This window comes from Delphinapterus leucas, chromosome 17 (genome assembly GCF_059928025.1).
Source record: "Delphinapterus leucas isolate spDelLeu-1000000601 "Yukka" chromosome 17, BTC_Dleu_Yukka2, whole genome shotgun sequence".
NCBI lineage: Eukaryota > Metazoa > Chordata > Mammalia > Artiodactyla > Monodontidae > Delphinapterus > Delphinapterus leucas.
In genome coordinates, this window is record NC_143145.1 from 35,333,926 (window position 1) to 35,361,329 (window position 27,404).

The 27,404-nt window shown below is 36.9% G+C and overlaps 1 protein-coding gene across 2 annotated transcripts in view; it reads left to right on the forward strand.

Annotated features, from left to right (window-relative positions):
- The window catches only part of UBR5 (ubiquitin protein ligase E3 component n-recognin 5), a 141,348-nt gene that overhangs the window by 32,918 nt on the left and 81,026 nt on the right, over positions 1-27,404 (forward strand). For both annotated transcript variants that reach the window (XM_089898843.1, XM_022584666.3), the window contains exons 2-9: positions 5,792-5,836; positions 6,211-6,292; positions 6,764-6,840; positions 7,567-7,686; positions 18,882-19,071; positions 19,264-19,423; positions 20,009-20,158; positions 21,937-22,148. In XM_089898843.1, the coding sequence (XP_089754969.1) occupies positions 5,792-5,836; positions 6,211-6,292; positions 6,764-6,840; positions 7,567-7,686; positions 18,882-19,071; positions 19,264-19,423; positions 20,009-20,158; positions 21,937-22,148 (1,036 nt within the window). The remainder of the gene's footprint in view (positions 1-5,791; positions 5,837-6,210; positions 6,293-6,763; positions 6,841-7,566; positions 7,687-18,881; positions 19,072-19,263; positions 19,424-20,008; positions 20,159-21,936; positions 22,149-27,404) is intronic.

Here is a 27,404-nt window from a genome sequence, read left to right on the forward strand (position 1 = left end):
GGTTTCAGATTCTCCATTCTAACCAACCTTTTAGAAACCATCACTTGTTGAGTTTTGGTGTAGTGATTTTTTTCTTCTCTGTGTGTGTTGTCTAAACAACTATATTGTTTCTCTCATTAGCCACCCTCCCCGCATCCCCGATTCCTGAGAAATCCTGAAGTTGGGAACCCATGATCAGGGTTAAATTCACATAGAAGCAGCACAAAATGGATTTTTAAAAATGTATCTGAAAATTGAATGTCTTGAAGTTAAATTTCAGACCTACAATGAGTCTTTCATAATCACACAGATGAAGGGAATCACCCCTAATCTGCTGGTGCTTCTTGTTTCGGCCAAGGCAACCCTAATCCCTCCAGGCTCTTCCCAGCCATCCTCAGACCCATGGGTCAAGGTAGCTGCTAATATTTTAAGTCACAACGCAGAGTGGGTAGGTGGGCTGAAAGCCTTTATCTCGTCCACACATAAACAAATCCACAGTGCAGCATGAGGAGGAGACTCAGTTGACTTTCTTCCATTTTACACCCAAGACGCCCTCAAGGGCCTCTCCTTTGAGCATATCTTAGGTGGCTTGCTCCAGGATTGTGTGAAAAGGGATTTGGGGTTGGGATGCCCACTGTAGTGGATTGAATAAGCCAGCTCCAGGCTTTCAGTTTGCTGGTGGGGGTGGGAATGTGCCTGGCACAAGTAAATGACCGTCTCAAAATGCCCTCTGCAGCTGTGCCCAAAGTACATCCTTTTCTCACATTACAGTGGCTGTCAGGCAGGACCATCATGCGATAGCTTGAATTTATTGTTATTGTTGATGATGTGGATAGTTGGCATGCTAGGAATGATTTCAGAGGGGCAGTATATATAGTGTGGTGCAGTAGTTTGTATAAAAGAACAGTGTTGTGGACAGACTCCCTATACTCAGGAAAGTGCATGAAGATATAGTGGAAAGACCATGTTCTGTGGTTGGAGGTGGGTTTGGCGCCTCTCTCTGCCATCTATCTAGTAACATAGTCTTTGCTCCAAGAGGGGAAAAAAAAAGTGCCCTTTGATTGCTTCTTCAGTTTTAAGTTTTAAACTTTAGATAGTTTGCTTTTGGAGAAATGCCAGAAATATTCCTACAGTATTTCTTCTTCTGCAAGAAGGTAGTCTGGGTACATTTGCATTTTGGCAATACCTGCCTTCTCTGACATGGATGACAAGAGGTGATCTTTAAGACATTTTCTGCAGGAGTCTATGATTTAGTGTTGTAGGTAACCTTTCACTGACTGGCTGTTGTTTCTTTGTATGGATTATTAAGCCCTATACTCCAAAATGGATCTGTAAAAGCTTTATTCCGTGGATGGTTATCTAGAGAGTAGAGTGAGGTCACTTTAAAGGTAGTTTGCTAATATGATTATTGGTGAGTCGTGAGTTATTAAATGTTTTCGCTGTGTTAACTAGTCTGCTTACAAGATTTATATGGGCGACTATCCTAAAAGAAATCTGTATATTCACACTTTTCTTGCTTGTTCTAAACTTCAGTTTGAGGTGGAAGACCTAAGGAGTAGTGTTGTTGAGTTGAAGATCAGGAATCTTTTCTGCCTCTGAAATGTATTGTAACAAGTATTATTGTACATTTTTCACTGTTGGAACTGTTATCTAAAGAAGTGGAAGAGTGGGGAAATACTTGGTAAGTTTTCTCTCTTCTTTGCTTAAAGTCTGAAGGTAGCTCAGATTGAAACACAAATGACCGTAGAATGTCAAGTAGACAGTAAAGGTCCTTTGTGAGGGAGAAGCTGTAGATTTATGTAGGAAGAAAATCAGAGCTACCAGAAAAGTACATGGAGGAGGTAGCATTTGAGCTGGGCCTGAAATAATAATAATGTTCCTGGAGGAAATGTACTGGGGGCAGATTATGCCACTTTCTACCATTAAAGTGAGTACTGATACACGTGAAACGTGGGTGGGTATGCCCCTGATCTTACAGTTCCAGGGATAGCAAAAGGATCATCTTGTAGAAGGTGGGCTGTCAGGAATATCCTTATGTCCTGGAGAATGGGAGCCTTTTAGGAATCCAGATATACCTAAACTTTTTACCTTTAGAAATTTAGCTGGGAATTTAACAGGTTTAATTTTAGGGGTATGTGTGTCTGAACAGATGGCAGGGGATTTAGGATTAGGGCAGGGAATTGTAAAACCAAAGAACCTGTGTTAAGTGCTACTGTCAATTGAGGGTCATCAAAAGATGACTAATCTTTGAAATTATAAGGCTAAATTTGGGGGAAATGAGACTGAAATTGTAGGGAATTTCAAGGGCAGCTATGAGATACGTTACCCTCTAGCAAGTACTGTTATACTGATTTCTCTATTAACATCAGTTTGCTGTTACCTTACCTTGGTGGTCAAAAAAAATTCCAGCCTCTCAGTCTGTAAAATGTCTATAAATTTGAAGGAATGCAATAGGTTATTGAATCAGAATATAGAATAAATCTTTGGTGTAGGAGTACTAAGGATTGTCAGAAGCTCACTGCTTACCTATCCATTGTGTTATAGCCACCTCACAAAGGCTTTCCTGCCTGTCTCTGAAATGAGATTAAATGCTGAGTTAGGTTATTTTGTAATGTTATACTGTGTTCTTAAAATTGTTTTCCTTCACAATCACATGTAAAGATTTATTCTGAAATGGAATTTGGTGAGCTGTAGGGTGGTTTAGATTTTACTTTAAAAACGGAAAACTTTTGTTAATATTGCTGTGAGAGGAAATATAGTTAATAACTTGAAGCATTGTAAGCTTTTGGAAGAAGATCCTTTAAATTAGATGAGTGCCTAATACTTTTGTAGAGACATTTAGTAACTCAGTAAATTTAAATGAATATGATCAGTGGCCTGTGGTTCTGGGATTTACATGTCTGCTGAAGACTCTATAATGTAAAGGGGAACAAAGTACTCCTTATTTTATAGTTAGTACCTTTTTTTCCTCCCCCTTTGCTTGAAGGTTTCTTTGTTACTGTTATCTGGGATCTGTGTAAACTAATGTGTATGGGGCCAATTTAGTCATGATAACTATCTTGAGATTTGGAAAAATGATACATTTTCTGTAAATTTTTTGCGGATTGAATTTAAGAAATTAAACAAATTTGATATTTGGGGAAATATTCTAAGTGTCCATGTAAAATTAATTTGTGTGTGAAAGTTTCAGATGGGTAAGATGAAATTGAATATGACAGTTAGTAAGTGCTATTTCCATATAAACATTACATAAATATCTTCCATTGATATATTTGCTTTTCATACATTCATAACAATTTCAGGACTGAAAAGAACCAGAGAGGACTATTAGTCTTTCTTCACGTAGATGTGACCGGAAACTTAGTGGGCTTAAATGAACCCAGTTGGTAGTAGATGAGCTGGGAGTAAACCCCAGATTTCTTGCTATCCAGTGGGTATTATTTCCAGTACAAATGGGTGTACATTTCAGATGGAGTCCACCATGATTTTTTTCTTTTTTTTTTTGCGGTACGCAGGCCTCTCACTGCTGTGGCCTCTCCCGTTGCGGAGCACAGGCTCCGGACGCGCAGGCTCAGCGGCCATGGCTCACGGGCCTAGCCGCTCCGCGGCATGTGGGATCCTCCCAGACCGGGGCACGAACCCGTGTTCCCGGCATCGGCAGGTGGACTCTCAACCACTGTGCCACCAGGGAAGCCGCCACCATGATTTTTAATATTAGAAAATTTGATGTCAGTAAACATTTCTTCTGTCCCCTTCCTAACCTGAAATTTGCTTTTGAGTTCTTGACTTGTTATTTTCTAGCATCTTGATATCCTCAAACCTTACTTTAGTTTTATAGATATTATTTGCCTGGAATGATATTTGGAGCCATGAAAGCATCATTTAATTCTTAATCTCAGTTATTGTCCAGCTTTGAAAAAGCTTTGACAAGTTTTGCACCCCAACCCTCCCCCCCCCCCCGTATTCTTTGTGAAAACGCTAGAGACAGTGTTGGGCTAAGAAAAAAGGAATGGAAATGAATGGGTTTAGTTGTATGCTGGTGAACAAGTTATCTTTCGAAAGTGTCACTACTATGGCTTTTGGGGAATAAAACCTTTCTTAGTCTTTTCTCACAGTCTGGCTCTAGTCTGTAGTCTGGTGAGGAGTTTTATAAATTACTCATAGTCAGTGTGGGCTGAGGAGAATGAGAACTCCTGCCTCTGCTCCGGGTCTTCTCAGGGCTGTTGTTATTGCCCAGAATGGAGCCTCTCAGTTTGGAGCCTCCTAGTCTATTTTCTTCTCCCCATTTTCTAGTCAGCCTTCTCTCAGAGCTCATGAGTTCCACAGTGCATTATTCTTACGGTGTTTTATCTTGCCTTGAAACACAGATATGTGCCTTATAAATGAGCAAACTGGGATTTGGTCAAAAAGCTTGACTTTACAGGACTGAAGAAGACACATTTTTGTTAATGAAAGGCTAGAAAAATGAAAATGTATTTTATTGAGGGCCAAGTCACACATGATCTGATGTTATTCTTTGGGAGTGCGAATAAAATCACTAGTGAGTATTTACTTCTTGGTAGACAAATTAAATATGGCATCATTTGAAAGTTATTTTTGCTTAGAAATACGATTTAGTGTTGGACATTTGCTTATGCATATTTTAGTGTTTGAAAGATACTACTCATCGTTGAACAGTGGTTAGAACTTTACTGGATAAAGTAAAATTGAAGGACAACTGGCTCCTATTAGAATCTCTTTATCAAAATAATTAGATTATTTGGCCATATGTTATATGATTGGTGGTAGCTTTTAAATCCTAAACTGGCTTTAAGGCATGATTAATTCTGACTATGTATACCACTTTTGTCTGTTAGGACGAATGATTGAAATTTGATTTCATGTATTTTTGTCACTCTCTAGAAAGCAAAACTTACGGAATTTCCTGTTGATTTACTGTTCTAATTTTTTTCCCTGTTGTTCCTAAAATGCTCAGTTTATTTTTAAGAGAATAATTTCTGGAAAAGTTTTCAAAGGCATTTGTTTTGGTAATTTAATAGAATTGAACTCTTAAAATCTCTACATTTGAATACATCTTTGTATTATAAAATGGCTTCCTTAGGTTGACAAAAGTGCCCAATTTAAATGAGTATTACAATATTTTATATTAATTCAAGACTGTTTCTTTGAGAGAAACAGCAAAATCATAATAGATAACATGAGTTAATATCTTTCTGTTACACAGCCCTTTGAGATTTTTCTAAGCATATTCAGTACTCTTAAAAATGTGAGGTGTTATCCTTATTTTATAGATATGGGTTTTAATTTGTACAATTATGTGTCACAAGGTCATTCAAGAACTTTTGAGACTGTTCTCACCTTAAGTCAATTTGGCTTTTGCATTGTTTCTGCCTCTTTATATTAAATTCTTAATATATATGTGCTTCCCAAATATTTTCATTTCATCATGTACGTGTACATTCAAGAGTCTCTTGGCATATGTAGTATGGTGTTTAAAAACTGGCTTTCCATTGGGCGTTGGTTCAAGTACCAGTTCTACTGCTGGTTTTCTAAATAAACTCTAGAAGCTTCAGTTTCCTCGTCTGTAAAATACTAAGATGATGATGACTGAAGTTGCAAATGAGGTGGTGAGGGAAGGCAACTGCAGGGTTGACTGTGATCTTTTCTGGGACAGAAATCAAAGATAATATAAAAAACATTCTTGCTTAGTAAAATTTTTGTATGCTACTGTTAGAGGTCACCAAATCAGAACTGTTTTGCTTACAAAGGCTTTGTACATGTGGTTTATTCATGTTTTGTTTTGTTTTTAAAGGTTACGGGAAGTTTCAGAGAAACTGAACAAATATAATTTAAACAGGTAAGAGATTTAAGATATTTTACATTTCCTGAAAAGAATGATTTTGTTTTAATTAGGAAAAAGTACTCATATTTAGGCAGCAGCTATTAAGAAAATTTTAATCTAACTATCAAATTTTTATGGGTTGCGTTCATTTGAATTATAGTTGGTATTCATACTGATTTTTAAAAACTCTGCCATACCAAAGAGCTATAATGACTATGTAGATATAATAATTTTTTCAATTATTCCTTTAAAATATGTCAATATTAGTTTTTTAAAACAGGATTTACTAGCAATTTTTTTCTTTTGTTACTTGGATTTTCTAAAAAACCCTAGGATGCATTTGCCATTTAAAAAATAATTTTGTTTGCATACTTTTCTTTATTTCCCAGCCATCCCCCTTTGAATGTGTTGGAACAGGCTACCATTAAACAGTGTGTGGTGGGCCCAAATCATGCTGCCTTTCTTCTTGAGGTAAACCGTTTACTCTACGGTAGAGAAATGAAAATGGATGTTAAAATACAGCTGTGCATCATCATGTGTCTTCCTTTTCAACCGTGGAAGACAGCAGTTTCTTGCAGTAGTTCTTCCAGAGACCACCCAGTTCCATTTCCTTATTGTATAAATCCTCTGGCCCGGAGAAGGCTTAAATGATTTACTAGAGGTTGAAACTAGTTAGTAAGAGAATGGAGAAGTTCCTGATATCTAGTCATTTCCTTACTCTGAATTCTGTTAGATGGAGATATTTTAAATTATTTTTACTGGTTTTATGATACTGTATACAAACCATACTTCCCCAGCTCAGGTGTGAGTGCCTTCTAGAAGGGAGCTTATTTGTTGCCTTCTGAATTGACAGTGATAGGTACATAATTTGTTTGTTGAATAAATTCAAGTTTTAATACACATTTTTACTTTGGAAGTTTCTTCTATTTTCTTTGCTTCTAGGATGGTAGAGTTTGCAGGATCGGTTTTTCAGTACAGCCAGACCGATTGGAATTGGGTAAACCTGACAATAATGATGGGTAAGACATTATGTCCTTTCCATTTAATAAGTATTTAGCTCTTAAAGGTATTATATTACACCTGTGTTTTGATTTTTGGGAACCCTCAAATTAAAAAAAAAAGCATTGTAGAAAAGGAGATGCTTAAAATAGAGTGAAATGGTTACTTTGTAGTTTGATTTTAATTTTTATGCAAGCAGTGATTTATAGCTAAAATATTTGCATTAAAAGTAGCAGAGGAGTCAATGATCACTTAACAGAAATAGATTACCAGAAGAATGATGTGTATGTGGTAGAGCCCAAGATCTGCTCTTTGAGTGAACTGACTTTTCGGATCATATTTTTTTCCCTTTTAATATTCCCAAGTCAAGTAGCTCAATTTGAAAATGACAGAGTCTTTAAAATTTTGGCCTTTATAAGTGACGTCATATAAAAAAGGTTGCTAGATAATGTATGATGACTTTCAGTTGACTGCTTCTAAGGAAAATATGATTACTTTAAAAAATCTAAGGAACAATTCATTTGCAGTTAAACCGTGAAAACAGTTTCAAACAGGAACTGGATTGTTATGAGGCTAGAAATTGTTAGGTTTGCTCTTTGATCTGAAGTATCCATTTCAGTAACAGTAATCAGAGAATTGTTAGGCTGATATTGTACCACAGTAAGTCCCAGAGTAGTGAGGCCTGGCTTGTTCCTAGGGATTTTGGGACTGTTCTGTGATTTTTCTACCTTTTGTTTTTTTCCCAGGTCAAAGTTGAATAGCAATTCGGGGGCAGGGAGGACATCGAGGCCTGGTAGGACAAGCGACTCCCCGTGGTTCCTCTCAGGTTCCGAGACTCTGGGCAGGCTGGCAGGCAACACCCTGGGGTAAGTTGTGGTCAGAAGATGGCATCCGCGGGTCTGGGTTATTGCTCTGTGAGTGCTCATTTCAGAGTTATCCAGCGATGGAGTGAGGGAACTCCTGCACTCTGAGCAGGGGCTCCTGTCGCTCATGGTGAGCCACCATGATAAAAAAACCCACATAGGCTAATCACAGCTAACCTAGGTTTTTGTCCTTCTAAAAATGTATAATGGCTGCATGCATTTATCGTGTCATTTATGTTATTTAAAAATTTTCAGTGATACTATCTTTGGTCTCATTTGTGACTAATTCTTGGGTAAAAAAAATCCAACATTTCTTTCTAGTGTTCGAATACAGTAGTTCTTTCTGAATTAATTTAGTGAGGCTTGAAACGATTATGTAACTGAACTTTACAGCCTTTAATGAAGTTTTTACTTTAAAAACATTATAGTGGTATACTTGACACTATATAGTGGTATATTTGTTTCAAGTGTACAACATAACGATTTCAGTATTTCAGATTTCAAGTGTACAACATAACGAAACATAACGATTCAGTATTTGTATATATGTGTGACCCTTGAGCAATCTAGGGGTTAGGGGCACTGACCCTCTGCACAGTCAAAAACCCACTTGTAACTTTTGACTCCCTCAAAACTTAACTACTAATAGCCTCGGGTTGACTGGAAGCCTTACCATTAACGTAAACAGGTGATTAATACATATTTTGTATGTTATATGTACTGTATTCTTATAATAAAGTAAGCTAGAGAAAACAAAATGTTGTTAAAAAAATCCTGAAGAGAAAATATATTAACAGTACTGTACTTATTGATACCGTAAGTTTACATCATCTGTTTATAAGATGAATTGTCTGTCATTACCTATGACAGTATTGTCCTATATGATACAAAACTCTAGATGTTATATGTATTACTAACACTAGACATCAAAAAGGAAGAGATAATGTGAAAAATTCGTATTTATTTACAGGTATAGTGATTCATGAATTGATAGCAAAGCAGCAGCAGTATGATTACCTCATGGTAGCCTAACCTATACACTAATGAATGAATTGGTATAAAAATTTTATGGCATAAGTATCACATGATATATATAGTCATATTCATCGTATAGTATTAGAAACATTGTTACACTAAAGAAAAACACGCTGGGCTTCCCTGGTGGCGCAGTGGTTGAGAGTCCGCCTGCCGATGCAGGGGACACGGGTTCGTGCCCCGGTCCGGGAAGATCCCACATGCCGCGGAGCCGCTGGGCCTGTGAGCCCTGGCCGCTGAGCCTGCACGTCCGGATCCTGTGCTCCGCAACGGGAGAGGCCACAACAGTGAGAGGCCTGCGTACTGCAAAAAAACCAAAAAAAAACCAAAAAAAACTCACGCTTACCTGTGATGATAGGCTGATATGCAGTTTCTCCAACCAAGAGAGAGAGAAGCATTATGTATGGTAATGTAATTCTATGAAAGCAAAGGGGTAAAACAGTAAGAAAATGAACACATTATTAATTTTATATTAAATATCACCTTATGCCTATGTAAGCATAAACTAGTGTCTATAAATATTTTATGCATTCATGACCTACCTTTTTCTTAATTTTTTTTGATATTTCCAGGCTACATGATTCATCTGTGAGCTTTTTCAAATCACTGCAAATCTCCAAAAATTTTTCCAATATATTTATTGAAACAAATTCACATATAAGTGGATCCACACAGTTCAGTCTGTGTTGTTCAAGGGTCAAATGTATTGTGAAATGATCCCCACAAGAAAGTTAGTTAACATCCACCACCATATATAGTTACAAATTGTTTTTCTTGTGATGAGGACTTTTAAGATCTGCTCTCTTATCAACTTTCAAATATGCAGTACAGTGTTGCTAACTATAGTCACCATGCTGTACATTATATCTCCATGACTTTATTTTATAAGTGGAACTTTGCACCTTGTTTTTACTTTTAAAATTATTTGTAGAGTTTTTACTTTTTAAACTAGATACTCAACTCTTCCATTTTATCTAAAGTTGATATGCTGTCAACTAAAGGAATCATATACAGATTCCAAGCCAGATGATTTTATTCATTTTATACCTTGATTTTTGAATAGCCAAATTTTCTGAAATTACTCATTTAATGGTTAGATAAATGCCAAGTCAGTCAAGTCAGCATATGTGTTCAGAGGCTGATCAGAGAAATATAACTAGAAGCAAATTAAATTGTTTGAAAATATAATTAAGGAGAAGATGTTTTTTAAACATTTTATTTTGACTCTGAATTTCTAGGTAAAGTTACATTTAAAAATTGAGGTCCCAAGGTACTTATTTTCTCTTTTTTGTTTTTATGCCGAACTAAATTTAATTTGAGGTCAGAGGGAGGTCATTTAGTTGAGTGCATCCTTTAGCTCATTCTGTGCTCATTCATAGCTCTGGTTTTTATTAAAATGTTAGATATCTCCTTTTAATGGTTCTATGCACACACATAACATAACAACAGTGTATGATAAAGAATTCTGAAAATAATATATAATAACAAATGGAATTTTTATTTGATAAATCTGCAAAAAGTTTGTTTATATTTAAGAAAGAATAAGTTATGTATGATACTATGTGAAACTTTACCTGTTTAGAGATTAAAATTTAGTTCTTTTTTTAGTTGAGGGGTTGTCAAATTACAGCCTACAGGCTAAATCCGGGGCCTCCTATTTTTACTGAGATACGGCCATGCTTGATGTTTTATTTACTGTCTGTGGTTGCTTTTGTGCTAAGATGGTAGAAGTGAGTTATCATGACTAAGACTGATTAGCCTACAAAGCCTAATAAATAAATGATTTACCATTCTGCTCTTTACAGGAAAAGTTTGCTGATCCCTTATTTAGTTTATACATTTATGTAGTGGCATTTGTTCCTAATCCTGTATTCTTTATTTATTTTTAAATTTAACATTTCATTTTGAAATAATCTGACTTTAAAAAGTTGCAGAATGTCATCCAACTTCCCCAAATCTTAACATTTTACGTAACCATAGTCCAGTTATCAAAACCAGGAAATTAACACTTATCAGTGCTTAATCTACAGAGTTAATAAAGATTTCACTGCCTGTCCCATGCGTACCATTTCTCTGCTCCAGGATTCAATCCAGGATCCCATATTGCATTTATTGTCATGCTTCTGTAGTTTCCTCCAGTCTGGGACAGTTTCTCAATCTTTATCTTTCTAGACCCTGATGAGTTTGAAAACTGACTGGTTATTTTGTGGAATGTTTGAATTTGTCTATTATTTCCTCACGATTAAACCCAGGTGATGCATTTTTTTAAAGTCTTTATTTTTTAAGAGCAGTTTTCAGGTTCACAGCAAAAATGAGAAGGTGGTTCAGGGGTTTTACATATGCTCCCTGTCCCCACACATGTACAGCCTCCCTTGTTATCAGTACCCCCGCCCCCCGCACCCCGAGTGGTCCATTTGTTACAATTGATGAACCTACATTGACACATCATCACCCACAGTCCATAGTTTACATTAGAGTTCACTCTAGGTGTTGTATGTTCTGTGGGTTTGGATAAGTTTATAATGACATGCATCTTCCATTATAGTATCATATCAAGTAGTTTCACTGTCCTAAAAATCCATTGATCTTTCTACCATCTTCTTAGTTTTGTCTTTTCCAGAATGTCATATAGTTGGATTCATACAGTATGTAGCCTTTCCAGCTTGACTTCTTTCACTTAGTACAATAGTATGCATTTAAGGTTCCTCCATGTCTTTTCATGGCTTAATAACTCATTTCTTTTTAGTGCTGAATAATATTTCATTGTGTAGATGTACCACAGTTTATTTACACATTCACCTGCTGAAAGACATCTTAGTTGCTTCCAAGTTTTGGCATTATGAGTAAAGCTGTGTCCTGGTTTTTGTGTGGACGTAAGTTATCAGCTCCTTTGGGTTAAATACTAGGGAACATGATTGCTGGATCATATGGTAAGAATATGTTCAGTTTTGTAAGAAACTGCTGAACTGTTTTCTAAAGTGGCTGTACCGTTTTGCATTCCCACCAGAAATGAGTGAGAGTTGTCGTTGCCCCATATCCTTACCACCCTTTGGTGTTGTCATTGTTCTGGATTTTGGTCATTCTAATAGGTGTGTAGTGGTATCTTGTTTTTTTAAATTTGCATTTGCCTGATGACATATGACGTGAAGTATCTTTTTATATGCTTATTTACTAGCTGTTGATCTTTTCTGGTGAGGTGTTTTTTAAGGTCTTTGGCCCATTTTTCCATCAGGTTGTTTGTATATTTTGGATAAGCCTTCTTTATCAGATGTGTCTCCCGCAGATATTTTCTCCCAGTCTGTGGCTTTTCTTTTCATTATCTTGACAGTGTCTTTTACAGAGCCAAAGTTTTTCATTTTAATGAAGTCCAGCTTATCAGTTATTTCTTTCATTGTGCCTTTGGTATCATATCTAAAAAGTCATTGCCAAACCCAAGGTCGTCCAGATTTTCTTCTGTGTTATCTTCTAGGAGTTTCATAGTTTTGCATTTTACATTTAGGTCGGTGATCAGTTTTCAGTTAATTTTTGTGAAGGTCTGTGTCTTTTTTCCATGTGGATGTCCAGTTGTTCCAGCACCATTTGTTGAATCAGCCGTCTTTGCTTCTTTGTATTGCCTTTGTTTCTTTGTCAAAGATCAGTTGACTCTATGGGGGTCTATTTCTGGACTCTTTTTACTATTCCGCTGATATATTTGTCCATTTTTTTTTCTCCAATAGCACGCTGTCTTGATTACTGTCGCTTTACAGTAAGTCTTGAAGTTGGGTAGTGTCAGTTAGTCAAAAGAACTTTGTTCTTCTTCAGTATTGTGTTGGCTATTCTAGGTCTTTTGCCTCTCCCTATAAATTTTAGAATCAGTTTGTTGATACCCACAAAAAAACTTGCTGGGATTTTGATTGGTATTGCAGGTGATGCATTTCTGGCAGGAATACCACAGAAGTGATGATGTGCCCTTCTCAGTGCATCGTATCAGGAGGCACATGGTACTGATATGTCTCATCACTGGTGATGGTTATACCTCTGATCACTTAGTTAAGGTGGTGTTTGCCAGACTTCTCAACTATAAAGTTACTGTTTTCCCCTTTGTAATTCGTATGTATTTTGTGGAGAGATACTTCATGACTATGTAAATATCCTATTTTCTATCATACTTTTGCTCATTAATTTTACCATCCATTGGTGATTTTTTGCTTTAGTTGTTACTGTGGTGTTGGCCAAGTAGTGATTTTTTTGTTTTGTTTTTGGCCATGCTGCGTGGCTTGTGGGATCTCAGTTCCCTGACCAGGGATTGAACCCAGGCCATGGCAGTGAAAGCACCGAATCCTAACTGCTGGACCACCAGGGAACTCCCCAAGTAGTGATTTTTAAAAACTTTTTTCATTATTTCTTTTGTACTCATTAACTGAAATTTGACTGTAAAGAAGAACTTTCCCTCCTTGCCCACTTATGTCTGTTTCTATTGAGTTATTTATATCATTATGGTCTCATATATTTGTTTTATTTTATGGTTTGCAATCCATTGCTGTTTATGTCGCTCAAATTGTCCTAGATTTAAATCCTCTTCTCTTTATAAATAAAACTTGGATACAACCAATTATAATACACTGCATGACAGAATGACTGAGAGTAGTGGAATTTTATGACTTTGCTAATAACATATGCAACAAATATAATAATAAAGTAGTACATTTGAGCTTGAATAAAGCCTCAATAGACCTACTCCAAAGAAGGTTGGGGCTAATTTTAAGACTTTAAAATGTGGAGAGAATCATTAAAATTTGAGTCCCCCTTACTCACCCTGGCTTGCACTCCTGTTTGACTCATGTATTTCTGTCTCCCGCCCCCTCCCCCTCCCCCCTACAGTGGACTCTGTGTAAGCTTTCTTTAGCATTGGGTTTCTGAATTGCAATTTTGAAAAATGTCACAGTGTCCCACTGGCTAAGCCATATGTTTACCTTTATTTGGTCTTGCAGATGTCCACAAAATGTAAGCACTTATTAAAGGCTGATTGTTTCTCTTGGCCTCTCTGAAATTTTTCTCAGTTTGTTGATGGTGAAATTGTGATCCGTTATTCTGTAAATTAAGAAACTTTAGAGTCAAAAGTACTATCCTTCATAAAAATTTTTTTTCTTGAGTTGTATAGTTTTTTTCCCCCATTTTTATTGATTACAATAAACTTTTAAAGAAGCTTGCAATTTACTATATGTGATAGAGAATCTAGAACCGACAGATCTTGAGTCCCCAGAGGGGATTTTTATCTGCAAATTTACCAAATGCAGTCATATGTGAAAGAGACTGTGCCCACAGACCTTGGTCCCCAACCCCTTACCTTTGGAGTCCTGGCTTGCTCCCTTTGGGTTCAGAGAAGTGTTGTGAGTTAGGGAGCAAGTGGTCTCTGAGAGATGCATTTGAAAGATTTTGGGATGACTGGTACTGTTTTTCTTTTCCATCAGCATGGATAATTGAGAATTGATCATTTATTATAACTAATCATTCTTAGGAATACATAGCAGTCAAAATTCCTGGGACTTTGAATATTTTTCCCTTTGGTGTTTTCACTAAATTGGCAGGTTTACGTGCTAAGTATTTCTAGCTGCTGTCTTTCCCCCATTCATAATTACTGAAATTTATCCTGGGAGATATTTTAAAAATGTCCTGGATATTTTTGTTAAACTTATTTCAGACCACGTTAAGGGCAAGAACACCAACTTTATTTGGAGAAAAAAAGACAGTTTGTGTTGGACTTCCCTGATGGCGCAGTGGTTAAGAATCCGCCTACCAGTGCAGGGGACCACGGGTTCGATCCCTGGTCTGGGAAGATCCCACATGCCGTGTAGCAACTAAGCCGGACTACTGAAGTGAGTGATTTAATGATTCAGTGCCACAACTACTGAAGCCCACGCACCTGGAGCCCATGCTCCGCAACAAGAGAAGCCACCGCAATGAGAAGCCCGCGCACCACAATGAAGAGTAGCCCCCCCCCCCCCGCTCGCCGCAACTAGAAAAAGCCCGCGTGCAGCAACGAAGACCCAACATAGCCAAAAATAGATAAATAAATATTTTTTAAAAAAGAGTTTAATAGGATGTTTAAAATGGAAATATTAGTATCAAAAGTCTCTTTATTCCGTTGTTTGTTATCACTGGCTATAATAGATGATAGGTATAAGCTGCTTTTCATTGGTTTGAGCTACCGTATTTCCTTTGGAGTTTAATTTGAGCTAATAGTACAGGATTTGAAAGGAGAAAGCCAAGCAGGCCATTGTAATTGTAAACAGCTGAAGCTGGCCCCAGTCTAAAAAGGTGGTAAGATAGTAGGTTGTAGGGCTTCGACAAAGCAAGTGGACGCCCCATTTTTATTTTATTTAATTAATTAATTAGTTTATTTTGGTACGCGGGCCTCTCACTGTTGTGGCCTCTCCCGTTGCGGAGCACAGGCTCCGGACGCGCAGGCTCAGCGGCCATGGCTCACGGGCCCAGCCGCTCCGCGGTATGTGGGATCTTCCTGGACCGGGGCACGAACCTGTGTCCCCTGCATCGGCAGGCGGACTCTCAACCACTGCGCCACCAAGGAAGCCCTCGGACTTTTCTTGTTCTTGATGCTGTACATTTTTTTTTAATAACCAGCCAATCAAGTATATGGACCAGACCTGACCCATGGGCTTTAAGGTTGCAAGCTGTGGATTAATGCCATACTCAGTGTGATTTTCTCAGTTGACTGGAGTCACTTTGTGTACCTTGAGTATTATATGATGGGGTCAAATTGTAGGATTAATTTGATGAGCAAAATATGGATAGAAGAAACTGGTTTTTCCATTATTATTATTATTTTTTTGCGGTACGCGGGCCTCTCACTGTTGTGGCCTCTCCAGTTGCGGAGCACAGGCTCCGGACGCGCAGGCTCAGCAGCCATGGCTCACGGGCCCAGCCGCTCCGCGGCATGTGGGATCTTCCCGGACCGGGGCACGAACCCGTATCCCCTGCATTGGCAGGCGGACTCTCAACCACTGCGCCACCAGGGAAGCCCTTTTCCGTTATTTTTGAGTTTAGTATTGAAAATTATATAACTCACTGTAATTATAGATAAAAAGGGGATTCCAGTACTGTCTTTTGTGACCACTAATAAATCTCTATTAATGTATACTTAGTCTAACACATTGCTCTTTCTCTGGATAGCAAGCTGGTTAGAGGAATGTTCAGGAGCAGTTGAGGCTGGTCAGCTGGTAGATTGTTTGGATTCTGATAGAAGAAATCCTGCACTGCGGGTGCAATTGGGAAAACGTGGTATTCTCCATGGTAACGGTCAGGTTAATGAATGGGCAAGCCAGAGATATTTTGACCTTTGTCTTTCAACTAACCTCAGGTGAGGGTTTGACCTTTGTCTTTCAACTAACCTCAGGTGAGGGTTTGTGTAGCAGAGATTGCAAATTGGCTTAAAGGCAAGAATTTGAATGTTCTGGATACGCAGGTATTCTCCACTCTTCCCTGTCGTCTTGACTTTACTTAGAAATTAGTAACCTATCTACCTCTCGTGGAGATTTGAGTTTGTGATACCTGTAAGGTCTGCCAGGAATAGTTGTGTACTTGGATAGTATATCTGATCAGGTTTCCAGTATTATTTGCTTAGGGGGAAAATCATATGCATTTTTCGGTAGAAATATTGAGTCATTACTTATATTTATTTTGGCCATATAATGTCTAAACAGGGGCGTTTTGGAGTGAAATTAATAATAGGCTCAGACAGTAGGCTTACTCTGGCATTATCTCAGGCAAACTGGGACATATAGTTACCCTAATTATATCTTTTTAAGACTCTTTAGTGTGGTTCCTCCTGTTTTCAAGTTGAAATAATATATGTAGCTTTTGACTGTTAAAAGCTTCCAAAAGAGTGGTTCCACCTGACTTAATTTTGACAACTTACAGGAAACCATGAAGTAGAAGTGCTGATTTAATGTTTGATTTGAATATCTGTTTGTATGTTTCATTGATCCTATATTATTTTCTGTTGCGTAATTGTCACAAAGCATATAAGTTGAAAAGAAAACTTGTCTGTTTTTGAGAGTACTGCTTTCTTTGATGACACATGACTATATTTTTAAAATCATGTTTAAAAACATAACACAAAATTTACTGTCTTGACGATTATAACTGCACATCTCAATAGTATTAAGTATATTTATATTGTTGTGAAAGAAATCTCTATTATAACTTTTTCATCTTGTAAAACTGAAACTTTATATCCAGTAAACAACTCCCTTTACCCCTCTGCCCACCATATGACAGCCACCATTCTACTTTCTGTTTCTATGAATTTGACTACGTTAGGTACCTTTTATATTTGTAATCATATAGTATTTGTCTTCTTGTGATTGGCGTATTTCACTTAGCATAATATTTTCAAGGTTCATCTGTGTTGTATTGGGTTGGCCAAAAGGTTTGTTCGGTTTTCCCATAAGATGACTCTAGTGGCGCTTAGTTGTCTTTAACTTCATTTGAAACAATTTTGTTAGATTGTATTGTGACAGCTGTCATATCAGCGTGCATGTAAAAAAACTTACCAAAATTGGTGAATTTTTGTGTAGCCATTTTAATATTGAAGATGGAAGAAAAACAACACTTTCGGCATATTATGCTTTATTATTTCAAGAAAGGTAAAAACACAACTGAAACGCTAAAAAAAATTGTGCAGTGTATGGGGAAGGTACTGTGACTGATCAAACGTGTCAGAAGTGGTTTGCGAAGTTCCTTGCTGGAGATTTCTCTCTGGATGATGATGCTCCACGGTTGAGTAGACCAGTTGAAGTTGATAGCGATCAAATGGAGACATTAATTGAGAACAATTGACGTTATACCACGCAGCTCTTACATATAGTGCTGCTATGAACACGGGTATGCAAATATCTCTTCTAGACTCTGTTTTCAATTTTTTTGGATATATACATAGAATTATAACTGCTGAGTCATATAGTGGTTCTATTTTTAATTTTTTAGGAAACTTCATACTGTTTTTCATAGCACTGCACTGTTTTACAGTCCTGCCTACAGTGCACTAGGGTTACAGTTTCTATACATCCTTGCCAACACTTGTAATTTTCTTTTTTTTTTTCCATGGTAGCCATTCTGATGGGTGTGAGGTGATAGGTGATTGTGGTTTTGATTTGCATTTCTCATGATTAGTGATGTTGACCATCTGTTCATATGCTTACTTGGCCATTTGTGTATTATCTTTGGAGAAATGTCTGTTCGCATTCTTTCCCATATTTTAATCAGGTTATTTGATTTTTTTTGTTGTTGAGTGTTGGAGCTCTTTATATATTCTGGATACTAACCTCTCATTAGATAAATGATTTGTAAATATTTTCTTCCATTCTATAGGTTGCTTCCTTACTCTGTTGATTATGTCCTTTGAGGGACAAAATCCATTGGGATATTCATAGGGATTTTGATGAGTCTGTAGATTGCTTTGAGCAGTATGGACATCTTAACAATATTAAATTTTCCATCCCATGGGCACGGGTGTCTTTCCATTTAGTTGTGTCTTTAAACTCTGAATTTTACTTTTTGTGCTGCAGACTGTTAGTAGTTATGTCTCATAGGTCTTTCACGCAAAGGTGAGATGTATTCTATAACTCACTTTAGAGCTGTGACTAGAAATGCTTGGTATGTGGTTCTTTTAAAAATTGTTTTAAAAGATGCAAAAGGGTGGTATGTATCTTTCTAAAAAGTGAGTTTATACTTCAGCATTTAAAAAAATTGGAACAGTGTTTTTTTGTTTTGTTTTGTTTTGTTTTGTTTTGTTTTTGCGGTATGCGGGCCTCTCACTGCTGTGGCCTCTCCCGATGCGGAGCACAGGCTCCGGACGTGCAGGCTCAGCAGCCATGGCTCACGGGCCCAGCCACTCCGTGGCATGTGGGATCCTCCCGGACCGGGGCACGAACCCGTGTCCCCTGCATCGGCAGGTGGACCCCCAACCACTGCGCCACCAGGGAAGCCCGGAACAGTGTTATTTTAAAGTTCAGTTCTTTTGTTCTGTCAAAATACTACTATAGCATATTATGTCAATTAGAAAAATAGCTTTATCATATTCTAAGATAATGAACATGAGACCCAAAGCGATCTTTCTGAATGATTGTTTAAAATGCTGTTTCTTTAAATTCTCCAATATTTAGAAGTCGTTGGAGTTCTGGAGTGGGTGGAAGTGGAGGAGGATCCTCTGGTAGGTCGTCAGCTGGAGCTCGAGATTCTCGCCGACAGACTCGAGTAATTCGGACGGGACGGGATCGAGGATCTGGGCTTTTGGGCAGTCAACCCCAGCCAGTTATTCCAGCATCTGTGATTCCAGAGGAGCTGATTTCACAGGTATGGATCTTGTAGAACAATTAACGTAAGATATCAGGACAGGGTGAGGTTTAACTAAATATAGCAGGCTGTAGTCATGATTTATATCATGAATTGTGAAATACTCGTTTTCTGTATTGATCCTAGGAAGCTGATTTTAATAAAGAAGTTATGAAAAAGATAATTAGCATAGTACTCTATTTTTTATTTCAGGCCCAAGTCGTTTTACAAGGCAAATCCAGAAGTGTCATTATTCGAGAACTTCAGCGAACAAATCTTGATGTAAACCTTGCTGTAAATAATTTACTTAGCCGGGATGATGAAGATGGAGATGATGGGGATGATACAGCCAGTGAATCTTATTTGCCTGGAGGTTGGTTGATCACCATCATGGTTTTCTCATCTCTGAAGGGAGAGATTTTTCTTTGACTGGGGAATGGAATTTTAAAGTGCAATAGATTTACTGACTGTTCTTTCCAAGGTGGTAGATATTTCTCATTGTAGTGTTTGATTTGATGGTAAAATTCTGTTTAAGGGAAAATGTTTTTGCTCAGTGGACTTGTGTTTGGTCCTATAAAGACATGGATGTACGTGCATGTCTTTATCACTGGCTGACAGATGACTGGAATGTTGTATTTTGATGCCCTTATTACTGAATATGGAATAACTGAACTGCATTTAGATTTTGACTTTCTGTGATGTCACAAGAATCTTCAATAGTGATCTTTTTTTCTTGTGGTAATTTAGTAGTTAGCCCAAGCAACAGTCATGCAATTGATGTTCCTTAAAATCTGTGTTAATAACGTTAACTTTATTTCCTAGGTAGTTACTGCTTTTCTTCTCAGGTTATGTCAGTAGTCAGTCCCTGATTTTAATGTTTTAATTTTCAGGGATTTTTCAATGGTCTGCAGATTTTTTTCTCTATATCTGCTTCATTTATATTTGTTTCTGTTTATAGAGGATCTTATGTCTCTTCTTGATGCTGACATTCATTCTGCCCACCCAAGTGTCATTATTGATGCAGATGCCATGTTTTCTGAAGACATTAGCTATTTTGGTTACCCTTCTTTTCGTCGTTCGTCACTTTCCAGGCTAGGCTCATCTCGAGGTAATTTTGCATTTATTTTTTTGTGATTGTTGGCTGACTCTACGGAGAGATAGTGGTAGAATTCATTGTATTTGAACTTTTAATATTACAGTAGATGAAATCATTACTTGTTAGTGTTTTTGGATGCTTTGGCATTAAAATAGTTACTTTTGAGTTTGAAGAGCCACACTAGAACTTTAGAGATGATCTTATCAACATAGTAGCATATATGTAAAGGGTTACAACTTACCTAACTGTATTTTTAATTAGGAATATGGATTCTGAAGTAAAAGCAGAATTCTGCTTTACGGTGACATGCAGCATTCAGATAACAAGTCTCTTTAGTTTATTTGATTAAAATAAAGTGATTATTTTGTTCATTTTAAACCCTGGTTAGATGGAAGAGTGAAATATGAAAAAACTTATTAGAATGAGATTGATCAATAGTAAATATATAGAAATGCTTATCATACTAAAATGATATTTTTAGAAGTTTGAAATCTTGGAAAGGTATAGTACACAGTAGAGGTTAGAAAGAAGATTTTGAAATCATACAAATATAAACCTTTCACTGTGTATGTTGATATGGATTTAGCTTGCATTTTAACTTTTGTAAGTCAGTATTTTTACTTTCCAGAATGTAAAACTGCTTGATTGAAGTAACAGGCAAGAATCAGATATATTATTTACTTATCATTAGTAAACTGGAAAGGATGCTGTTTTATATTAAGACCTTACTGCAAATACCTAGTACTTGAAAGCAGTTTTAAAATAACAGACTTATGATGATCTTTTAGTGTACTGAACCTAGTATGTAACAGCTTAAAAATTTTTTAAAAATAAGTGCATATTTTACTGCCTAAAATGCATCAAGTATTGCATTTAAGATATTCAATATCTAACACAAAACTCCTTCTAAATTTCTCCCTTTTGCTTTTCCTTAGGTCATTCTATGTGGGCATCTGTTTTACTTTGAACCATATGAAATTGGTGGTACTTGACCATGTTAGATCTGCATGGATGGCAGTTTTATATGGTTCAACTTAATATTGTTTTTAATCCTTACTATCCAAGTCTTGGAAAGTTTATTTTGGTTGCCTATTTAAAAAATAATATGTGAGCAAGCTGAAAAAAACTGGTTTTAAAAAGTTTGTAGGCCAGTTTCAGGGGAAGCATTTTTGTAAAGTAATCTTTCTATAAAGATTCTCAAAAGAAAAATTCTGTCTAGTTTCTCAGAAATTTTAAGACTTTTCCATAAAAATCCAGCCTATAAAATTACTCTAAACAAGGGCTTGGATTATCAAAAGTTTTATAGTTAATGGATTTTTATTTTACCCTTTTCAAGATTTGGTTGTTTTTTTTTTTTTTTAATCTGTATGTGTAGACTCTCTAACAAATATTCTTTTTTGGTTTATGTATCTAACGTGTTAAAATTTTAATTTATGAATATTTTCTAATAAATTTAAGTTACGGTAAACATTTTTAATGAAAGCCAAATATTTAAAACTCCATTTAAAAAATCCAAAATCCAGTTTAAAATAAAGCAGTTCTGCTCTAAAAGCATATAGTTGGAATTCAGAAAAGTCTGCCTCTACATAGTGCTTAAAAATACTAGTTTATAATTTTCATACATTCACTTGAAAGAGTTAATGTTTTGAATGTTGCATGTCAAACTTATTAGATATACATTTACATTAAGTTCTTGTGAGTGGATAAACTGCTGTTAGTTGCATCCTGAAGGGTCTTTACTAGAGAGTGGCTTACTTTTATCCCACTGGTGTGACCCAATTGCATACCAGTTCTCCTTCTTCCCTTAGAGAGAGACTCTGAGCTGTTGCGTGAACGTGAATCCGTTTTACGTTTACGTGAACGAAGGTGGCTTGATGGAGCCTCATTTGATAATGAAAGGGGCTCTACCAGCAAGGAAGGAGAGCCAAACTTGGATAAGAAGAATACACCTGTTCAAAGTCCAGTGTCTCTAGGAGAAGATTTGCAGTGGTGGCCTGATAAGGTATTTGAAAAGAAACCCCACCCATCCTTTCCATTTTAACTGAATTCCTGGCACTCCCCTCCACCCCCCCAAAAAAGTTTCTGTTTTATTTCAGATTTTCGTACTGTCATTTAAAATGCAGACATAGGAATTCCCTGGCTGTCCAGTGGTTAGGACTCTATGCTTCCACTGCAGGGGTCATGGGTTCGATCCGTGGTCAGGGAACTAAGATCCTGCATGCTGCATGGCGCGGTCAGAAAATAAAAAATAAAAATAAAATGCAGACATAAAGTGATATTTTTGTTTTGTTTTAAATATAAGTAGATCATCTTTATTTGACAGTACAGGAGTCGTTTTAAGGAGATGTGTTCAGTGGTGCTATTTCTTTTTCTACTTGATGAAGTAAATCAGAGAAATAAGGATGGTAGTTCCAGATAATATATCAGCATTCTGTTTCAGGGTTTCTTTTCTGGTGGTAATTATACCAGTAACGAATGGTATATTTCTTGATAGGAATTTGTTTTGTACTGTCAAGAGTACCCCATTTTCTGCAGGGCAGGTTTCTGGTCATTGTTACAAGCATGCATGTCAGGGCAAGATTAGGGATCTGTGTTTCTTTGATTTTAGCTTTCCCGTTTGATGGCAGTGAATTCTGACAGGCCCTTTGCTCTAAAAGCTGTGGGAGACAAAGCAGGCTGAACAGGAATGGACTGGGGGAATTACGCTCTGCATCCTGAGTGGTAGTACAATGACTAGCTTCTAGAAAGCATGCAGGATTTAAGTTGACTTGAATCTGTAAAAATCCATCACTGCTACAAGTGAAACAGAGTTGACACATTCTTTTATTTTACTTTTATTTTTATTGGGGTGTAATTGATTTACAGTATTGTGTTAGTTTCAGGTGTACAGCAAAGTGAATCTGTTATACAAATACATATATCCACTCTTTTTTAGATTCTTTTCCCATATAGACATAGTCTATTGATGGTGTGTAGGTTTCACTGTCTTAAGTGATTGGTAATTTATCTTCAAAGGCTCCTGTAGGAAGCCATGGGTTTTTCACCTGTTTTTTGGAGTGCCTGTTTCTTATTTCCAGAGCCAGTTGGATAGGAACTTTCTAAAGTAGAAGTAAAAGAAGATAAGAACTTGAAGGTTATCTCTAGCAGATAAGGAGATTCTGATGTAGATTTCTTTTCTTTCTTTGAAGTTGAATTTGGGATATTAAAGGAAAAATATTATTTAGTGTTCTGAATTTGTTTATTTTTCATAGTTATTGTGACTCTTGATGTAGTTCATTTATTTTCCTCTGTATTCAGCTCATGTGGAAAGCTTGAATGCAAGAAGGAACATGAATTTCAATCAGCCTCTTTGTAAGCAAAAGGTTATTCTGTTTTCTTTGGCAGCTGACAGACTTTCCCTGAATTGCATTCTCTTACTTATTTCCATAAAGCTAGAAATGTTCCAGTTTCTACTTTTACTTCATATGGTAGAAGGTGATTTAAACCATTGGGCTTTTTCTTTTTCATTTCTTTTTTTTCCCCTACATTGTTCTTTGTTTCCTGTTTCTCTTGCCTTGATCATGCTAGAACTGTGTCTATGTCATATTGGCAGGAAGTAATAGAGGACTTATTAATCTTGTTTTAATAGTGCCATTGCATACATATTAGTGTAGGCTTCTTTGTCACACATCTGAAAGTGTTTTGAACAGTATGAGTTTAGCAAGCTTTTTCCCTGGCCAGTGTACCCTCTGTTAGAGTTAGCCGGTCTTTGTTGGCCTTTACTGATAGGCATGGTTTTGGGTATAGCTTGTTTTCAGAGACAGTTACTAAATGCATCGTAAAATCTTGACACTGTACAGGCCTTACTTAGTGTGTTATTTCCTTCGTTTGTTTAGACATTGAATGAAGGAGAAATACCAGTGTGTGCAACAAAGTATATCCTACCTATACCTTTTTTTTCCTATTAAAGAAAACTCTAATTTAAAATGTCACTGAAGAACTACTTTTTATTAGCTTGTGATTGAAATTTAGACATCAAAAATTTCAGTTCAGGGAAAGAAAACAGCATAAACCTAATTAAGCTGTTAAGCATTATCCCAGTTATCAACAAACCACTAGATGATTGTTTTGCAAGGCTGAATGCTGCAGTCAGAAAGAGAATGCAGAGAGTTGTTAAAGGGAAAAAAGACCTTGCTTTTAGAACAGTGTGCAAAATGATCATACAGGGGCATAGGATACATTCCACATGAAGAAACAGGCACTATGTGGGGCCCTATTAGTCCTCCAGAGTTGGGGGCAGTGAGCCCTGAGGAGGAGAAAAGGGCTTTGGGGCAAACTTGATAGGAGATGGAGAGGTAGGTGGAGAGAGCAGGGAGGTATAGGGCGTCAGCACGCACTGTTTGGAGGTAGTCTCTCTGTCTCTTTTGCTTTCTCTCTCTCTCCCTTTTTTTGTTTGTTTTTTGTTTTTTTGGGGGGTGGGGGGGTGGGAAGAGGGTGTCCCAGCTTAATTTCAGAAATGACCTAAATTGTAAGATTGGTTAGTATCCATGGTATTTTTCATTCTTCCTTTTGTTAGAGTGCCTGAGAAATTCCACTGTTAAATTATCTGGAATAATTTTGACTTTCCCACCACCTATTTAGAGGAACGGCTACTTCTTCAAAATTTCACCATTTTCTAGGCTAATAAAGCTCCCTTAATGGTGGAATGAATGTTCTCTTTAAGCCTTTACAGTATAATCTTAAATTGAAAATATTTGAGGTAACCTTTATTTCCATAAATTATTTTGATTTAAATGTCAAAACTAGTATAAAAGCATAATTGGTAACCCTTGTGCACTGTTGGTGGGAATGTACATTGGTTCAGCCACTATGGAAAACAGTAGGGAGGGTCTTTAAAAAATTAAAAACAGAGCTACTGTATGATTTAGCAATTCCACTTCTGGGTATATTTATCTGAAGAAAATGAAAACACTAACTCAAAATACATTTGCCCCCATGTCCATTGCAGCATTGTTTACAATAGCCAAGATATGGAAGCAACCTAAGCATCCATCAATGGATGGGGACACACACGCACACGTGATTAAGTAGCCTTGATTAAATGCATATTGTGTGTTAGGCCTTTTGTTCAGGTGTTAGGGTGAGAGTTTTGTAGAAAGGCAGAACAATGATGTTAATACTTTGGTGTAAGTACCATAATGGAATTAGGTATAAGAGGCTTTGGGGAATCACAGGAGGCCAGAGTGATTACTAAGAGTTACTTTGATGGGAAGGTGCAATCTTTCAATTAGGCAGTTATCTAACATGGCTCCATTTTCACTTCTCAGTCATTTTTGGAATTTACTTTTCTCAGATTAGAAATTTAGTTCTGTGTTGCTGAATGTCTACATTTACATTGTATCTATATATATACCAACCTACTTCCAACAAGAATCTAAAGTGACTGATAAGAGAATAAAAAATGCAGCCACAATAGTAACAAAGACTGTTAAAAGTGAGAATGCAAAGGTAAGAGCTAAGTAGTAAATGCTGAAGGGAAAGGGCAGAGAAAACTTACACGGAAATCCATACTAAGTAAATCTGAAGTTGAACATAAAAACTTCTGCTTTGTGCCTTGTAACAAAACAAACCCTTTCAGATTAGAAAATGCACACATCCTTTATTTCCAGTAAGCTCCCAGAGAAGAATTTGACAAAAGTTGTTTGGTGGGTGATGAAGAAACAAAACTGATTCAGCAAGTCAGTATTGTTAATTTACAGTCGTATCGCTTACTGTTCTGCATCTATTTTCATATAGTTTAGGGAAAATAAGAAAATTTATTCCCCACCAGCCTTTTGAATTGTAGAGTTGTGTGTTATTCTCAAGTTTCTTTGAATGGTGTTGAGAGGAAATAGTCCCATGACATTTGGCTCCTTAAATTATTTGAAGCAGCCATCACTGTTGGGACCAATTGATCCAATTTGTTGGTCATTCTGCTTCGCCTTCAAGGCTCTAGAAGTGGAAGTTGGGTGAGGAAGATCTTTTTTTTTTTTTTTAAATCAACATATGGAAGCTTCCAGGAAGTATCTGTTAAAAAAGTTGGCTAGGTGTGTCACAAATGTACTTTAAGAATGAAGTAAGAGCAAAAGGAGAAGAGGTCATAAAGAGGAAGAGAAGCCAGGAATAAGGAGAAAATGGAAACCTAGATAGGTAAGGAGAAGTGAAGTGTGAATAAGGACAGTTAACAAATTGTGCCATGTAACCTGTAGTTGTATAACATCCATTTCAGCCATAATACACAGCACATTGCAGTTAGAATTGGTACTTAATGGGAAAACTAGTGTTTGCTGATAGTAGGAAAATTAAAAAAAAGAAAACCAAGGTTTGTAGGGAGAAATTTAGGAATAATAAGACCAATTTTTAAAAAATGTAAGTAACTAGGTGAAGTTAATAGGAGTTCATGTTGCTATGCTGAATGACCTTTTTCTTTTCTTTTTCTTTTAAAGCTTTGGCTTTTTAAGGTAATTTTTATCATATTTTTGACATTTTCCATCTGTCTTTAGGGAGGGATTCCTCATCTGGTTGATCTTTAATGTTCAGACAGTTGCAAATTTATTGATTAGATTCAGCTTCTAAAGGATTCGTTTTGTTAAAAAAAAAAGTAGAGCTACAAACTACTGATCTTTACGGAAATGTGCATATCCACCTTTTCCAGTTGGGTTGAAGCAGGGCCCAACTTGCTCAGAAGCAGCCATTAGTATTTCATCAAAATGATAAAAGCCTTGTCTTCTATGATATTATGAAGTGTGTGAGCTAAAATACTGTTTCTTTGTGTGTATTTGATTGCTTTGTATTTCTCCACCTACTGATCTAAATCAGGCAAGAGACAATAGGTGATTTTTCCATCATCTCCTTTGGTTGGTGGTTTTGCCATCTCTCCACATTTGTCCATAATGGATTTTCAGGGCCTTCAGGGTTCACTTAGCTCATTCAGGACTAATGAGCTGGGGAACATTGGTCCATCCTTGAAGGATATAGGCAAGTCAGTTCTGAGAGTGCCTCACACACCATGCTGTGGCTATAGGGATGAATCGTTTAGGATTGTACTGCTCTGGCAGAGTTTTTACTCAAAAAGTTTGAGTTGAGATGAATTTGTTCCTTCAGTTGTCAGTGTGCTCCTACTATGTGCCAAGCACCAAGCTGGCCTGTGGGAATGTAGAGGTGAATTCATTATGGACCTTCCCATAGGCAACTCATTGGGGAAGAGAGACATTCACATACAATGAAGTGTGTTCACAGT